General features: G+C 41.6%; 1 protein-coding gene across 1 annotated transcript in view; it reads right to left on the bottom strand.

Moving 5' to 3' along the window:
* Nucleotides 1-1,196: 1,196 nt before the first annotated feature.
* Nucleotides 1,197-18,300, bottom strand: part of APBA2 (amyloid beta precursor protein binding family A member 2) — a 414,223-nt gene continuing 397,119 nt past the window's right edge. Inside the window, exons 12-13 of the mRNA XM_030188547.1 lie at nt 6,510-6,650; nt 1,197-3,003 (exon numbers count right to left, since the gene is read on the bottom strand). Of these exons, the coding sequence (XP_030044407.1) occupies nt 2,932-3,003; nt 6,510-6,650 (213 nt within the window). The 3' untranslated portion in view covers nt 1,197-2,931. The remainder of the gene's footprint in view (nt 3,004-6,509; nt 6,651-18,300) is intronic.

Here is an 18,300-nt window from a genome sequence, read left to right as displayed (position 1 = left end):
AATAAAAAAAATTACAAAAAAATCAGCCCAGCCACTAGGTGTCGCTTTAAACGATGGCTGGGACTTCCTTCCCCACAGCATTCCTAACCGGCTACTTTGAGGAGGAATAGTTAAGTTCTGGAATTGAATCTAATGCTAGATTACTCTTAGGAGCATAATGAAATAACTAAAAATATGATTTAAACATGAAACTGCTAGGGGACATCATTGCCAACTAGTTTCAGTCTTTCTATTCACATTGTACATAGTAAATGACGGTAGATAAAGACCTGTATGGTCGATCCAGTCTGCCCAACAGATAAACTCATTTACATGGTATGTGATACTTTAAATGTATACCCGAGTTTGAATTGTCCTTGCCATTCTCAGGGCACAGACCATAGAGGTCTGCTCAGCACTCTTTCTTGTACTAAAAGTTCCAAAGCTACTGTCGAAGCCCCTTAAAATTTACACTCAAGCCATCCATATCTATTCAGTCACGATCAGGGCATAAACCATAGAAGTCCTACCCAGCACCGGTTTTGCTTCCCAATTACTGGTGACGCCACCCAATCTCCACTAAGATTCCATGCATCCATTCCTTCTAAACAGGATTCCTTTGTGTTTATCTCACGCATGTTTGAAATCATTACTGTTTTCATCTCCACCACCTCCCGCGGAGGGCATTCCACGTATCCACCGCCCTCTCTGTGAAAAAATACTTCCTGACATTACTCCTGAGTCTGCCCCCCTTCAACCTCAATTCATGTCCTCTAGTTCTACCGCCTTCCCATCTCTGGAAAAGGTTTGTTTGCGAATTAATACCTTTCAAATATTTGAACGTCTGTATCATATCACCCCTGTTTCTCCTTTCCTCCAAGGTATACATGTTCAGGTTGACTTCCTTTTAAATGGTTCTTTGAACATTTGAGCTGATTTTATTGTGCCACATGCAAAAATAATAAATTACTTTTCAATATAAATAAATAACACATTATCAACTGCATTAATTAGAGGGTAAAAGGGCATCCAGTAAATGACCATTGGTTTAATCCAGCATATATTTTGTTAAACTAAATTTCAGTATGTGCCATGCTCATCAAAGGTGGTTTTTACTCAAAGTCAATGTTCATAAAATATTATGAATATCAGTTCACACACCTTATGAAACACAAGCAAAATCCAAGTTGCATTTTACATCAGATTTATTAATTATATTGTCACTTTTTTTTCCTTATAATTGCATGCGACATGTATGTTATTCCTTGAAGTACAGTACTCCTGAAGTTTTAGTTACTGTATGGTAAGGCTTCTTAAATCACAGTGTATTTTCTTCAAGGCCTTGGCCAAAATTCGAGACAGAAACTATGTTCACGAACATTACTCTCCTAATGAATAGAATTTTACTACATACTGGTTTTCTACACACATTCTAATACTGCTGATGGTCAGAATTCCAGAAAACAGTTATGTTCAGAAAGAACTGACAGTAGAGGGATTTTATTTTCTACCTTGACCCTTTCCAGTGAACAGGTAAGTGCTGGGTAGCAAGATTTTTACAGGGCAATTGATAAAACAGTTGTACAACCTCAAAGTATGCAGTGGCCAAACAGCTGGACTGGTTCTAGAGAAACTGCAAGCTGATACCTTTCATTGGACCAGCGTAAAATTCTATTGTAGCACATGAGTTTATAAGATCACAAAAGTCATGTTGTCTTTTGACATATGATACTTTATTTTAAGTAAGGTTACTTAAAAATGCTTGATTTCAGCATGACAACACTTCACTAATTACTCCCAATATGCTGGAGTGATTTGTTATAAAACTAGGAAATCAAAGCTTGTGATTATTTGAATTTTCTCTTCCCAAGGACAGCTGGGGCCAGGGATGTTACAGAGATAATATTCACATATCCCTGAGGGAGAGAGAGAGAGACAGTCGCAGCCATTGTTCAACTACGACACCTATTGGTCGGATCCCAGATGCACACATATCAGGTTTTGAAGGACATATCAGGTTTTGAAGGAAGCCGTCATCTGTGAACCTCTAGTCAAGGTGGAGGGAGAGAGAAAACTAGGCTGGTTGCAAACGAAGGTTCATGGCCTAACGGAGACCAGTTCCCATTAAGAAGACAGCGTGAACAAACATGAGGAAACTGACAGACCCCAAAAACATATATATGTGGGGATAGGAATGAGTGTTTGTGTGTGTATCTATCATTTCATGGACACTTTGATTTTTTTTAAATTAAAATACAAAATGCTGTTGTTTTGCATTTTAATATGTATGTTTGCCAAAGCATTATATAATTGTTAATAATAATACATTTATAATAATTATTTGTAATAATATACAGGAGTTAGTGTATCCCCATTCAATTTTAGTAGACATCAACACAATAATATCTACAATGCTTGTTGAACTTTAGGAAAACAAGCCTAATTTGGACTGAATTTTTTTTTAACAAATTGAACAAGGGCTGTATTTGTTTAATTTTTTTTGTTGTTGAGGTAAACATTTAATTTTTATTGAAAATGTTCGCTCTAAGACTCGCTCATCAGCACATTTTCACATTCACCACATTATCAAACATGACATATTGTACATACATACATTCCACTTACACCTAGTTTACAAATAAATATCTGTATCAACAGTTCCAGCGAGAAAGCTGTTCAGAACATCCTGCAAAATACTTCATGTTTTTACAAAGTTTTTGTCTGTGAGAATGTCCACAATAATGATTAGCTTCACATTTTGGCCAAAAAAAAAGGGAAGGGCTGGGGTGTGTCCTTTCATTGCTGACTTTTCAGTTGTTTTGGATTTTTTGCAGGCCCATTCATCCAAAGTATAAAATATTGGCTAAGCAGACTTCTGGTGTGAAGCCTGTTTTAACTGATCTTGCCTTCAGTTCATGTCCTTTCCTTCTTCTACTAAGATAGTGCTTGAGTCTAGATGTACAGGGGAGTCTCTTGCCCAGTTAGAAGCCTGAACATTGCAGCTGGCATCGTCTTCATGTGAATCTGTTAAGAGTCGTACAACATTTAATTTTAAACAATAGCCATCAAAAAACAGTGATCTGTGTTTACAAAAATGTTAACGCGCCTTAGTAAATATACCCCAGTATTTGCAGAGTTTTGCCAGTGCTTTCCTTAGAAATATATGTTAGTGGGACATGAAAAAATATGGCCGTTCATTTTCATTTTATGTTATGGAACATAAAATAGAACGATAATTTCTCCTGAATTTCAGATTCATAATACTGCAGGGGCAAATTTAAAACCCCAGAGGGAACTTGAAGGCCCTGTGAGTCTAGCAGCACATTTTCAAATTAAAACTCCCCATGGAGTTTCTCTTTGAAAATACACAGCCAGACCTCACAGCAAATACATTGGGCTGATGCTCAAAACGTAATACCAGCACTAGAGGTGATTAGTGTCAGACTAGCGCTGATGTTAATGAGCACAGAACACCCAGAGGACTTTAGCGCAGGAGACAATGTGCGTATCAAAGATAAGTGCAAATAGCATGCAAATATAGTCAAATGGATGTTAATGAGATCATTTCCTATTCCTTTCCAATTCTCACAGAACAGCGCACAAAACAAAGCTGCCTCACCAGTGAAAACCTAACGCCAGCTAGGAGCAAGTGTTTGGGGTAGAAGATTTCCCATGATTTTTTCTTTAAAAGCTGCCAGTTTTTATTAATTTGAAAGCAGAAGGAAGCCCGTGCAAGCCTCTAAGTGTTGGAGACGAATGTATGCAAATCAGAACAAACCCAAAAGTGAAAGCACGCATTGGCGCCTGTTTTATACGCTTAAATATAGCTTTTCAGGTGAAAACATTTGAAAAGCTTATATTTAAAAAGCAGAAGAACGGTGCCAATTTGTGCTTTGCTTCCAGGTTTGTCTGGCTTATCGCAAAACTCTTGTACGCATGCACCAGGTGTGTTCCTCCCTCTTGCTTTCAGGGAAAGAGCGAGCATATCATTTGCATCTTTTTACGGCTGATCATTGGGGAGCTATTTTTCAGCGCTGCTCCTGCGTTATTGATCGAGCACTGTTCCAGATAGCTCCTAGTTCTGAGCATCAGCCCATGCAGCAAGTAATACGTGTGGACTTTACACATGCTTTACCACAGGGACAAAGACCACGGCTTAAACCTCTAGTGAGAATTTCAAAATGAAAACTCCCAAGTATTTATCAGCTAACCCCCACTCTAACCACCACCTTTTTTTGACAGAAGTAAAACAGTACAGGAACCTTTATCCATAGTGTGGTGGGGTAATTTGAAAGCAAGTTTGGCCAGAGTGCAATGAATTCTCCTAAGGCAGCGATTCTGCAAAACAAGGGGCCCTTGTAACGTTCCACTGAGAAATGTTTTGCTGGCTTGAATAACAACTTTGCAAGCTAAGTCATTTTTCTGTGACATTGTGGACTTATTATTTTGGTGAATTACAGATTGTGGTTATGCCTCTTTATGCGGTTTAACTGGTGGCTATATGATATACCTCTAGCCATCACTTTGCTTTTGTGTTGAAGGGGATTATTTTCAACTTTGAACAAATGTGGTTTTGAAGATTATGGGGTTTATTTTGAAATTATAAATGTATTATTGTGGAGGGTTTTTTTTAAAACCCAAAACAGACAAAAGCTATAACCTTCTATATCAAGGGTTCTTTAGCATTTCTGACTAAAGTGTTTCTTATGCCTACAATTTATTTACACATTTGCCCTGACAATAAAAAAAAACATATTCTTTTGGCTGCATATAATATATAGATTTTTGTGGTTTGCTTCAGCTCCATCTCTTTGATTATTTTTGATGATTTTGTAATACAGCACATAACCCCCAATTTTACCCAGTTAAACAAACTGAAATATCAAGCACATTTTGGTGCAAATTTTCAAATCGGTGAGGGATGCCTTTGATCATCAGCTAAAACTTACCTCCCTGTTTACTAAATCACGCTAGTGGCTGCCGTGCGCTAATGCCAACACAGCCCATTCACTTTGAATGGGCTGCGTCGGTATTGCCACACGGCAGCCGCTAGTGTGGCTCAGTTAACAGTGGGGATTAGTCTGCAGGCATATTACATATAGATCCTTTTACTAATCTGTGGTAAAAAGTGGCTTTAGCACATCCTTACATGAGTTTAAACTGTGGTAAAAAGTGGCCCTATTGTGTTTTCCCGTGCGCTAAGGCCATTTGTTACTGCAGCAGTAAAATGGCTAATTTTCTATTTTTCCTATTTAATGGCCATGTGCTAATTTTTGTCATTAGCACATGGCCATTCAAAAATATTAGTGTGTGAGCACTTACCACCACCTATTTTGTAGGCAGTAAGGGCTCACATGCTAATCCTGCGCTAATCAGTGTGCAGTAATGCAGCTATTCTAATTGATTAGCACAGAAATGCACCCCAGACATGCCTCTTCCATGATAAAATAAAAACAATTTTTAGCATGTGGTTTGCACATACAGATCAGGAAATTTCTGCAGGACACCTGCACACCACTGCAGCTTAAAATTCAGCTTTGAAATTCATTGACAAATTCAGGGGTCCTTTTACTAAGTAGTGCTAAAGAGTGGCCTGAACTATCCCCAGCCGGGTCTTTCTTGTACGCTATGGCCACTTTTAGCTCTGCCGGTAAATGGCTGATTTTCCTATTTCTGAAATAATAGCCATGCACTAATTTTCCCATTAGCACGTCAGCACTTACCGACACCTCTTTTGGAGTCGGTAAGGGCTCACACGCTAATCCTGCATTAATCAGTTAGCGTGCAGCAGTGCCCACGCACTCACCAATTAGCATAGCTGTACCCATGGTCCACCCCCAAACACACCCCAGCACTGAAAAAATAAATTTTTTTTAGTGTGTGGGTAGCATGAGCACATGCAAAAATTACTATGGGACGCCTCAGTAAACTCTACAGTAGTGCATTTTAACTTCTGGTAAGCATGCATTAGTGCTTAACATAGCTTAGTAAAAGGGTCCCCTCAATGTATTATCAAGTGAATACTAGAAGGAACACCATCATTCATTTGGAGGTCCTTTTACTAAGCCGCAGTAAAAAGCGGCCTGCGGTAGTGTTGGCGCATGTTTTTGACATGCGCTGGGCCATTTTTTACAGCGGCTGGGAAAAAAAGGCTTCTTTTAAAGGGGCGGTAAATGGCTGTGCACTAGAATTATAAGTAGCGTGTGGCTACTTACTGCCTGAGTCCTTACTGCCATCCACTGACCTAGCGGTAAGGTCTCACATGCTATATGCACGTACTCATGCTGCGTGCAGCAATGTGGCTGTGCTACAGATTACCGCCAGGAATGCCCCCCCCCCCCCCATGGTAGAAAACAGAAAAAAATATTTTCTACCACAGGAAACAGTGTGCACTAACTTCGAAATTACCACCGGATGAGCGCACTAACCAGGCAGTAGTGTCGATTTGGTGCATGCTACATGCACGGTAGCCCTACCGTCACTTTGTAAAAGGGTCTCCTTGATGAACACCATGCTTTCTATATACTCACCTCTCCCACTGAGTTAGACAAGGCTTGCACAATCTTCTCATGAGCGGTGGCCACAACACTTTGTCCATTGATCTCAATAATACGATGTCCTACTCTGACTCCCCCTCGCTCAGCAATTCCACCTCTCATCAAGCTGCAGATCTATCAAGAGAATTCAGAGCATAATGAATTTAACACAACAGAGCATCAACACATTTCATTAAACTCTCTTATTTAATATGGATTCATTCCTTATTCATTTACAGCTGATAAGCTGAAACTGCAATATTTCTACACTTCAGTAACTTAAGCCAGAAACTGTTTTCTGATTAATTTCCTAGTGCATGCATGGAGGACTTGTTAAAATACCATTCCCCCTACTTTCCAGCTCTGGCTTCGGTTGAAGATTTTTCTATTTTCTAAATGCTTCTGATTTCGTTTCCTTTGAGTTTTGAGGGTTTTGATATTAATGTGTTTTGAGGGTACAGATATTAATGTGTTCCATGTTGTCTGCACGATGTTGGCCTTCAGGTTGTGCACTTCAATCACACAGATTTTACAAAAGCCAAAAAGCACAAAACTAGCATCTCTCAATACGTAAAGCACCCATATATACATATTAGGTGGTCAAAGCATTTCTGTACAGATGAAATGAACTAGGATTTTCTCATACTGCTGCACTAATGACATCATGTTCTCATACTGCTATTGAAGGTAATTGGATATTGGGCCGATGCTCAAAACCTAACATCGGCGCCATTTTGTGAGCAGAATGCTCAGAAGACGCTATCATAGGAAACAATGTGCACACCAAAAAATAGCGCAAATTTCATTTAAATGTAGGCAAATGGATGTAAATAAGGTCATTAGCTATTGCCTCCCAATGCTCAGAGAAACAGTGCACAAAAAAAACCCTGCCCTAATGCTGGAAACCTACCTCCAACTCTGAGGTTGCGTTGAGGAGTTAGAAGAGAGGATTTCTCATGATTTTGCTTTTAAATTCTGCCAGTTTTTATTTTATTTGAAAGAGGAAAGAAGCCCATGCAAGCCTCTCAGTGCCAGTGGTGAGGAACAAATGTGGGAGTTGAAGCAAAACCGAAAGTGCTCGTCAGAATGCCTGCCCGAGTTTAATGATGGAAGTAGATTCTGGATGCTTGCTCTCATACTTCAGAACTTTTTCTGCATTTGGATCTGTTAAGAACATAAGAATAGCCATACTGGGTCAGACCAATAGTCTATCTAGCCCAGTATCCTGCTTCCAACAGTGGCCAATCCAAGTCACAAGTACTTGGCAGAAACCCAATTAGGAACAATATTTCATGCTACCAATCCCGGGGCAAGCAGTGGCTTCCCCCATGTCCATCTCAATAACAGACTATGGACTTTTCCTCCAGAAACCTGTCCAAACCTTTTTTAAACCTAGATATGCTGACCGTTCCAGAGCTTCACAGTTCCAGAGCTTCTTTGAGTAAAAAAATATTTCCTCCTATTTGCTTTAAATGTATTTCCATGTAATTTCATTGAGTGTCCCCTGGTCTTTGTACTTTTTGAAAGAGTGAAAAAATCAATTCACTTTTACCCGTTCTACATCTCTTAGGATTTTATAGACCATAATCATATCCTCCCCTCAGCCATCTCTTTTCCAAGCTGAAAAGCCCTAACCTCTTTAGCCTTTCCTCATATAGAAGGAGTTTCATCCCCTTTATCATTTTGGATACACTTCTTTGAACCTCCTCTAATGCCACTATATCTTTTCTGAGATACGACGACCAGAAATGAATGCAATACTCAAGGTAAAGGTCTCACCATGGAATGATACATAGGCATTATAATATTCTTGGTCTTATTTTGCATCCCTTGCCTAAAATTTCCTAGCATCCTGATTGCTTTTTTTGACTGCTGCCGCACACTGGGCAGAAGATTTCACTGTATTGTCTACAATGACACCTACATCTTTTTCTTGAGTGCTGACTTCTATGGTGGATCATATGATCCACCATAGAAGTCAGCACTCAAGGAAAAGTTATCAGTTAACTATGTTATCAGATAACTATGATTCAAATTATTCTTCCCAATGTGCATCACTTTGAACTTATCCACATTAAATGTTATCTGCCATCTGAATGTCCAGTCTTCCAGTTTCCTAAGGTCTTCCTGCAATTTTTCACAATCCACATGTTTTTTGACAACATTGAATTGTTGTGTCATCTTCAAATTTAATCACTTCACTCATCATTCTGATTTCCAGCTCATTTACAAATATGTTAAATAGCACTGGTCCCATTACAGATCCCTAAGACACTCCACTATTCACCCTCCACCGTTGAGAAAAATGGCCATTTAACCCTACCCTCTGTTTTCTGTTCAATAACCAATTCCTAATCCACAGAAGGACATTGTCTCCTATCTCATGACTTTTTACTTTTCTCAGGAGTCTCTCATGAGGACTTTGTCAAAAGCTTTCTGAAAATCTAGATAAGCTCACCTTTATCCACATGTTTATGCACTCCTTCAAAGAAATGAAGCAAATTGGCAAGGCAAGACTTCCCTTGGCTAAACCCATGCTTATTCGGTCCCATTAAACCATATTTGTCTATGTGTTCTGTAAGTTTATTCTTTATAATAGTTTCCACTATTTTGCCTGGCACTGAAGTCAGGCTTACCGGTCAGTAATTTCCCTGTTAACTCATGGAATCTTTTTAAAAATTGGCGTTGCATTAGCCACCCTCCAATCTTCTGTTCATGACATTAAATAGACCTGGAGGCCTATGATGGTATCTCTATAAGTATAGTCTATTTCTAAGATGCCAATTCCATTTTCTGCTCTAGGAAGTGCAGTCTTGGCTTTGACTTGTTCATATTGAGGGGCATAATCGAAAGTGGGTGCCCATCTCTGTGGGCGGCCATGCGACGGGGCGGGACAAACCGTATTTTCGAAAAAAGATGGGCGCCCATCTTTTTTTCGATAATACGGGTTGTGCGGGGCAAATGCCTAGGATGTGGGTGTTTTTGAGCTGGGTGCTATCGGTTTTCAGCGATAATGGAAACCGAAGGCGCCCAGCTCAAAAACGAACAAATCCAAGGCATTGGGTCATGGGAGGGGGCCAGGATTTGTAGTGCACTGGTCTCCCTCACATGCCAGGACACCAACTGGGCACCCTAGGGGGCACTTTTACAAATTAAAAAAAATTTTTTTAAATAGCTCCCAGGTGCATAGCACCCTTCCCTTGTGTGCTGAGCCCCCCAGTTCCCCCCCAAAACCCAATGCCCACAAGTCTACACCATTACCATAGCCCTAAGGGGTGCAGGGGGGCACCATCATGTGGGTACAGTGGGTTTGGTTTTTTTTTTTGGAGGGCTCAACATTAACCAGCACAAGTGGAACAGGTAGGGGGGATGGGCCTGGGTCCGCCTGCCTGACGTCCACTGCACCCACTAACAACTGCTCCAAGGGACCTGCATACTGCTGTCAGGGAGCTGGGTATGACATTTGAGGCTCGCATACAGGCTGTCAACAAGTTTTTAAAGTTCTTTTTTTGTGGTGGGGGGGTTAGTGACCACTGGGGAAGTCAGGGGAGATCATCCCCAATTCCCTCCAGTGGTCATCTGGCCAGTTGGGGCACTTTTTTGGGACTTGGGTCGTGAAAAAAAAGGGTCCAGCAAAAGCGACCCAAATTCTCGCTTCTGCTGCCTTTTTTTTTTCGATTATCGGCCGAAGGCGCCCATCTCTCCTTGGCTGATAAACACGCCCCAGCCCCACCTTCACCACACCTCTGACACGCCCCTGTCAACTTTGTTTGTTCCCGCAACAGAGTGCAGTTGAAGACGCCCAAAATTGGTTTTCGATTATACTGATTTGGGCGCCTTTGCAAGATGGGCGCCCATCTCCCGATTTGGGTCGAAATATGGGCGTCCATCATTTTCGAAAATAAGGCCGATAAACTACCTCATGAGCATGAAGTTTTCTTGTTTGTACATCCAATTTTCAAGATATTTATGAGGCCAGTCCATGATTCCAAAGCTATCCATTGTGGTGAACCATACATGAGGCCTACCTGTTATTAAGTTACCATCTTAGAAGGTATTCTTAAAGTTCTTTTTTGGCCTCTTATAAAATTACTCCACAGTACACATCTGTAAAAAGTATATGCAGTGAGAATAAGGCATGTACTTTTACTCAGCCCACATGTAGAAGTGTTCAGAGCATACCACTGGTGGAGTGTGAGCAGTGTCACAAGATGTATGTAGGTTATAAAACATATACCTACACATGTACTTCAACCATGTATATTTATGCAATAACACAGTACGTGACAGCAGATAAAGGCCCGCCTAGTCCACCCAGTCTGACCAACGAGGTGGCCAGAACCGTGTCTGCCACTCTGTGCAGGCCCCAGTCACCCATGCTTAAACACTGTTTGTCACATCTCCACCTTAGTTATAACTATATATCATCCCCAAATATTGCTGACAGTGTTCAACTTACCAGTGTCTTCCCCTCCCCCTGAGCTGCACAGCACCTTCACTTGCAGCACGTAACAAAGGGATCTACAATACTGGAGTTGCCAAAGCTTCACCTGTCTTTTGCCATTTGTGGGAAACAGACCTTAGAAGTCTGTCCGACATCAGCCTCAGTTTCCTCAATGCTGGAGTTGCCGAGCAGGCGTAAAGATGCACTGCTACATTTTAGCTGCAGTTTTGGCAGGTTTTGTGAAGCTGTTCTATAAAGGCACAGAGGCATCTGTTTGGCTGTATAAAACAGCCTCAATAGGCACCTACTTGAATTTCCTTTTATAAAATTGCCCTCTTACTACACAAAACATGAGTCCTGACCAAAACATGAACTCCTGAGATATAGTAACATAGTAAATGACGGCAGATAAAGACCTGTACAGTCCATCCAGTCTGCCCAACAAGACAAAATAATTTTACATGGTATGCGATACTTCATATGTATACCCGAGTTTGATTTGTCCTTTCCATTTTCAGGGCACAGACCGTAGAAGTCTGCCCAGCACTGTTCTTGTACTAAAATTCTGAAGCTAAGCCCAGAACTGGTTTTGCTTTCCAATTACTGGTGTTGCCACCCGGATAATTTGTCCATATGGGCATTAACCTTAACTCCTGTATTAAGCATGTCAGCATCTGCTACTTACATACACATTAGGACTGCTGCCAGTTCCCCATAGTAATGCTAAAACACATCCACATGACTTCACTTGAAAAAAAGGCAGTTGGAACTGCTGACTCGAGCCATAAACCAAAACATGGCTGCCATAGTTATTATGTGATGGCAACACCTAGGAATTTCATTTAGAACAAGAAGAGCCCTGCTACATGTCCTTGCCAACAAGACGATTAATGCAATGAATGAGCTAATGAAAGTTGGGGTGAGGGGTATAAAAGCTCATGGTGCCAGATCACAGCTCTGGCTCCAGTTGAGCTGGAGGTCCAAAGGAACAGGCGGAAACTGCTAGGACATAAATAAAAACACAGTCTTCTTGTGCAAGAGCTGAAATGATGCGCTGCCTGTACAAGGCACATAATGGTTTTTAGTACTCCACATCCTACAGGTAGCATCTGTGTGGTGGGCAGCAAAGCAGGCCGCTATGGAAATGAGTCTTAAAAAACCGTACCTTTAAATATAACAAGCAGATTCAAGCTACCTTTACTATTTCTAGCAAACAGAGCAGGTGTTCTACAACTTCCTCCCACATATTGTATAAGAAATGTTTTCTTCATGTGCCTCTGACCTTGTGACATGAACTGTAATTTTGTTCCATACACCTTAAGTACCCAGAATGTTTTTTTGTTTGTTTGTTTCCAAGTTTGTTCTGGTGCTTTATTTCAGGTAATGATCTTCTTTTTTCTTACTGGACAGACTCATTTAACTCTTGCATTGTACGCAAAATCTATTAACTAGGAAAACTGGTCTTGCTGTTCCTTACTGGTTATGGGGACAATTTTCAAAACTATATGCAGGCGTAAACTGGCCTGTCTCAAAATTGCTCTTATCTGTCCAGCTTAGAATACATCCGTGCTTCCAATGTGTACATAATTTAAAAAATGGGGATTCTCACAGAAGAAAAGAAGAGGATGGGAAGTGGTCAAATCCTGCTTCAGCCACCAACATTCCCTGGCACCATGATTAAGTCACTTTTGCAGCAATTCTGTAAGGCACCAAGGTTCCATTATAGAACACTGGTGTACGTCAGCATTGGCACACCCTCTTATGCCATGCCAATGGCAGGTGTAAGTTGGTATACCAAGTGATGTGCATAGTCAGGGGCGGCCTCCGGAGGCACTCTTCAGCCAGTGGCATCTCTCCCTTCCTTTCTCTACCTCATTTGCAGCATTTTTACCTGTTGTTTCATCATGTTCCAAAAACCGGCAGCTGCAGTGATTCCCATACGCTGCCCTGCCGCCAGCACCCGCCTCTTCCCTTTATTGCGGCAGCCTCTCTGCTGTAACTTCCTGTAGTAAAGGGAAGAGGCGGGTGCTGACTGCAGGGTGGCGTATGGGAACCGCTGCTGCTGCTGCTGGCTTTTGGAATGTGATGAAACAACAAGTTAAACACTGTGAACGGGGTGGAGAAAGGAAGGAGACAGCATCTCAGCCCAGGAGAAGTGGCATCTCGGCCCGGGGAGGGGGGGGGGGTAGCATCTCAGCTCCGCCTCAGGCGACATCTTGCCTTGGGCTGCCCCTGTGCATAGTTTATATCATTCTCTAAACTATGCAACACCTCATGCTTAGTCTGCATATATGCCCCCTTGTAGTTAGGTACTACTTTATAAAATAGCACCTAGTGCATTAGGCTAATAATGCCTCTGATTCACCTGTCTCTAGGCATCACTTATAAAATTGCCTCTTTCATCTCCCATTGGCTCAGGTACCCACTTACATTGTAAGTTCACTGGGGCATGGACTTAAGTACCTTGCTACTTATCCTCATTATACAGTACTACATAGATCCAGCAGTACTATACAAATAAGAAAGATTAGGATTACCATTAGATCAGGGGACAAAGAGTACATACTTCCCAGTTACGTACGCTACTCATACTACACCCTTTCATTTCTAGCACAGCTGCTCTACTGGTTTGAGGAGGTGTCTGAAATGCCTCTGTATCCGTTTGCTTTGTGAAAGAGACATTTTCATAAGCAGCTATCTTCCCTGGTAGTGAACCTCTTAGCAGAACACTGAATTTTGCTGCTTCAATTAGAAAATGATTCATTGAAAGTTCTAAAGTTAGACTTCTATGTGCTATGACAACATTAGCACATGGCCATTAATTCAGAAAATAGAAAATTGGCCATTTTCTGGATGCGGTACGAATGGCCTTAGAACGCAGGAAAAGCTCATGTAAGGGGACGCTAAGGTGACTTTTTACCACTAAAAAGACCCCTTAATATTTTTTGTTTATATTTATTTAAAATGTACAGGATCACCAATCTAGGGCACAGCCAAATATAGGCGATTTACAATGCTAACCAACACAAAATAACACAGAAAAGTAATCCCAATAATATATAGGACAGAACAATCATTTCAAGGCCCATCATACAAAATATATAGTAATAAAAAATGTTAATAAACAGAAAACAAAAAACAAAGCATGTTCAAAAAACCTGTTATTGCCATTCATCTCCCAGTATCAAGTGCCACCAGGACTCCAAAAGCTTCCCAAAAAAGATGGGTCTTCAGTTTAGTCTTAAATTGTGCGTAGGATAGTTCCAGTCTAATCTCAGACAGTAAACATTCCATAAACTGGGTACCAAAAAATAAAATCACTATATTGTGTGGAATACCCATTGAGCCCTCGAGGGACCAGGCAGAACTAATCTCTGATCATTATGAGACCATAAAAGCCGTGGGAGAGCATAAGGTATGGTTAAAGCCATTAGACGTTTATCGGTAGCCTGTGCAATTTCAAGAATAAAGGTGTAACATGATCTCTCCCTCTTTGTCCTGCATAAAAAAATACATAACGCCGTGTTCTGTAAAGATTGTAAACACTTGAGATTATTCTTTGAAATCCCAGCATAAACCACATTAGAGTAGTCCAAACGAGATGTCAGATATGCATGATAGAAAGTGTGTGAAGTCTCTATACCTACCAACTTGCATATGCAGAATAACTGTCTCAAAATGAAAAATCCTATCTTCAAAACTGAAGAAATATGTTGCGAAAAAGTAAAAGAGTCAATGGTGTCTTCCAGATAGCGGAAAAGAACCGTTGTGAATTGTTTCCCCAAGAGAATAGGCTTCAGAGTTGGCAGAGGACCCAGCAAACAATTATCTTGTCCTCATTGAGGACAAGACAGTTGTCTTTCAACCAGACTGCAACCTTATTAAGAGAGTTAGAGGCTGCAGATCAGTTGCAGCAGGATTTGTGAAGTGAATCAACAACATATCATCTGCACACATATAAAAACAGATGCAAAGGACTGAATTAGTGTAGGCACTGGACTCACAAAAGTGTTAAACAATAAGGGCAACAGATGGACCCCGCATTGAAGTGGCAATGCTGTTGAGCAAACCCCAGATTTATGAACCACAGAAGAATGATTCTCCAAAAAAGATGAAAACCAACTCCAAACCGTTCCACCAATACCAATTGCCTTGCCCATTTTCAGTTTTCCTAGTTTCATACAACTCTTTCCTCTGTAAACTCAGGTCCATCTACTACTCTGTTACCTGTATTTTTTTTTTGTGAAAATTTTTTAACTGCTTCTGCTTAGTATGTTAGGTTTAAAAAAATAATGGGAAAAATCTGATGTTTTTAGTAGCTGAAAATAATTTTTCATAAGAAGAAAAATATCAGCCTTCAGACAGCTTTAACGCTACAGATTAAGACTTACATTTTCTGCTAAATAACATGGGGTACTTGTAGAGTAATGAAGCTGAAAATAGAATGCAGTGAAGCAAACCTAACTTACACATCAGCAAACTTTTCAGGGAGATTTAGATTACTGCAATTGAAAACCAATTACACACCAACAATACTTCTATCCAAGCAGAGAAGCAGGATAAATTGAAAGCACTGCCATTGTACATAAAACTTCACGTATAAAATCCTACCAATCTGCCAGCATTGTTTAATTGCACATTTTTCCTACACAGCAAATTCATTACAAGATTCTACCTATAGAATCTCCTTCTGTCACAAGATTCTCCATAACAGTGTAAACATTTCCATAAAAAAAGAGAACGATCTTCTTATGTAGATAAAACTCCACATTTCTCTTTGTACAATTTTTCTGTATCATTTTTCCCTTCCAGAATTTATGCTATATAAATTTAAATCTTTGCAGAAAATAGGCTGACAATCAGGTTTTTGCCATTTTTACACCTTAGATTTGGCAAAACCTAAATCAAAACTTAGGAGCTCTGTTTGTTATTTGCACATGCAAGTACTAGTATTTTTGCAATTATCAGCACTTGCATGTACATATGAAATAAATATAGAAAACTCAATTATAATCCACATGTAAATAACAAAAACATGCAAATGGGAAGAGGGCATCGTTTGGGCGGGACTAGGGCAGGGCCAAAATATACACATATCTTCTCTGTGTTTCAAAGCAAATGCATGCCTATGAGCACCAGGATCAACACTGGGTTTTAAACCTGCTCCTGGGCCGGTTTAGATTTTGTAAAAATGCTCATTTTGGGCAGCGCATTACAACAGTGTTTCCCCAAGTTCTGTCCTGGAGTACCCCTTGCCAATCAGGTTTTCAGGATATCCACAATGAATATGCATGAATTTGATTTGCATAAACTGCCTCCATTATATGCAAATATCTTATGCATATTCATTGTGGATATCCTGAAAATCTGACTGGCAAGGGGTACTCCAGGACCGAACTTGGGAAACACAACTCTACAGGAGAAATTAGGAGAGGTGCATCCTTAATCTCCCTCCTCCCCCCCACCCCCCAACAGACACACAAAATTGGTACTGTAGTGTAAATGTTTGCAGGCTCTAAAGCTAACTAGAATAGAGACATCTAGGTAAAAAATGATAGACATACCCATTGATGTGTCAAGCACTTACAGGTCTATGTTCTGAAATACCCACATACATGTGTAACTGACAATACTTAGATGTGCATAGAAACATGACGGCAGATAAAGGCCATATGACCCATCCAGTCTGCCCATCCTCTGTAACCCCTAATTTTTCCTGTTCCCAGTGGCGTTCCTAGGGGGGCTGACACCCGGGGCGGATCGCCAATGCGCCCCGCCCCCCAGGTGCAGCGCCCCCCCCGGATGCAGTGCGATCCCCCCGCGAAAGACCCCCCCCCCGGGTGCACGCTGCTGGGGGGGTGCCGCGCGCGCCTGTCCTTCGTTCGTTCCATGCTCCCTCTGCCCCGGAACAGGAACCTGTTCCAGGGCAGAGGGAGCATGGAACGAACGAAGGACAGGCGCGCGTGGCACCCCCACCCAGCGGCGTGCACCTGGGGCGGACCGCACCCACCGCCCCCCCTAGGAACGCCACTGCCTGTTCCTAAGCGATCCCACATGCTTATCCCATGCCTTTTTAAATTCTGGAACAGTCCTCGAGTCCACAACCTCCACCGGGAGGCCATTCCACGCCTCCACCATACTTTCTGTGAAATAATACTTCCTTTGGTTACTCCTAAGCCTATTCCCTCGTAACTTCGTCATATGCCCCCTCATTCCAGAGCACTCCTTCATTTGAAAAAGGCTCTCTTCCTATACATAAATGCCTTTGAGATATTTAAACGTCTCTATCATGTCTCCTCTCTCCCTCCTCTCTTCCAGCATATACAAGTTTAGGTTCATAAGCCTGTCCCTATAATTTTTGCATTCAAGACCGCTTACTAAATTCGTAGCCGCCCTCTGGACCGACTCCATCCTGTTTATATCTTTTCGTAGGTGCAGTCTCCAGAACTGCACGCAGTACTCCAAATGGGGCCTCACTAGAGACTTGTACAACGGCACTATCACCTCCTATTTCCTGCTGGTCATGCCTCTCTTTATGCACCCAAGCATCCTTCTGGCTTTGGCCGTCACTATTTCTACTTGTTTAGAAGCTTTAAGGTCATCAGACACAATCACCCCCAAGTCTCGCTCTTCCTTCATACACTGAAGCACTTCACCCCCTATACTGTACCGTTCCCTCAGATTTTTGCGACCCAAGTGCATGACCCTGCATTTCTTGGGATTAAACATGTTGCCATGTTACCTCCGTTGGCATATTAGACATTGACAATTGTAAAATGGGTGCTGTCTCGAGACATAACCTGCACTGCATTTTAGAAAGGTTCTGAGTCAGAAGATCCTTTTCTAAAATACTGCTGGGATTTGACAGATCCTAACCAGGATGTCTCCATTCCAATCAGTTCCAGTCTTAAAATCTGCCTTCACATTTTTTTAGATATATAATAGTTCTTAGTTACTCATCTACTATAATAAAACTCACCCTCAACGTTCTGAGGACACTGACGTCAGTGAAGCCAAGCCCTGACTTCCTTCAAAAAGGTTCGAAGGTTCGTGGTGGTGAAGCCACCAAAATCGCTCCGGGCCCCGCCCTCAAGGGCGGAGCTATGGCAGAACAACAAAGGGGTTGGCAGGGAGGGAGGCAGGGAGGTGGGGGAGGGTGGGAAATCGCTTCGGGCCCCGCCCTCGCGTCAAACGTAATGACGTTGGGGGCGGAGCAATGGCAGAACAATGAAGGGGTTGGCCAGGGAGGGAGGGGGGGTGTTGGCGACGAAAACCTTGCTAGCGCCTGTTTCATTTGCTCAGAAACGGGCCTCTTTTACTAGTATACAATAAGTATTGTTG

The sequence above is a fragment of the Microcaecilia unicolor genome, chromosome 1 (genome assembly GCF_901765095.1).
Source record: "Microcaecilia unicolor chromosome 1, aMicUni1.1, whole genome shotgun sequence".
In the NCBI taxonomy this organism is placed as follows: Eukaryota; Metazoa; Chordata; class Amphibia; order Gymnophiona; family Siphonopidae; genus Microcaecilia; species Microcaecilia unicolor.
This window is presented reverse-complemented; position numbering and strand designations above follow the sequence as displayed.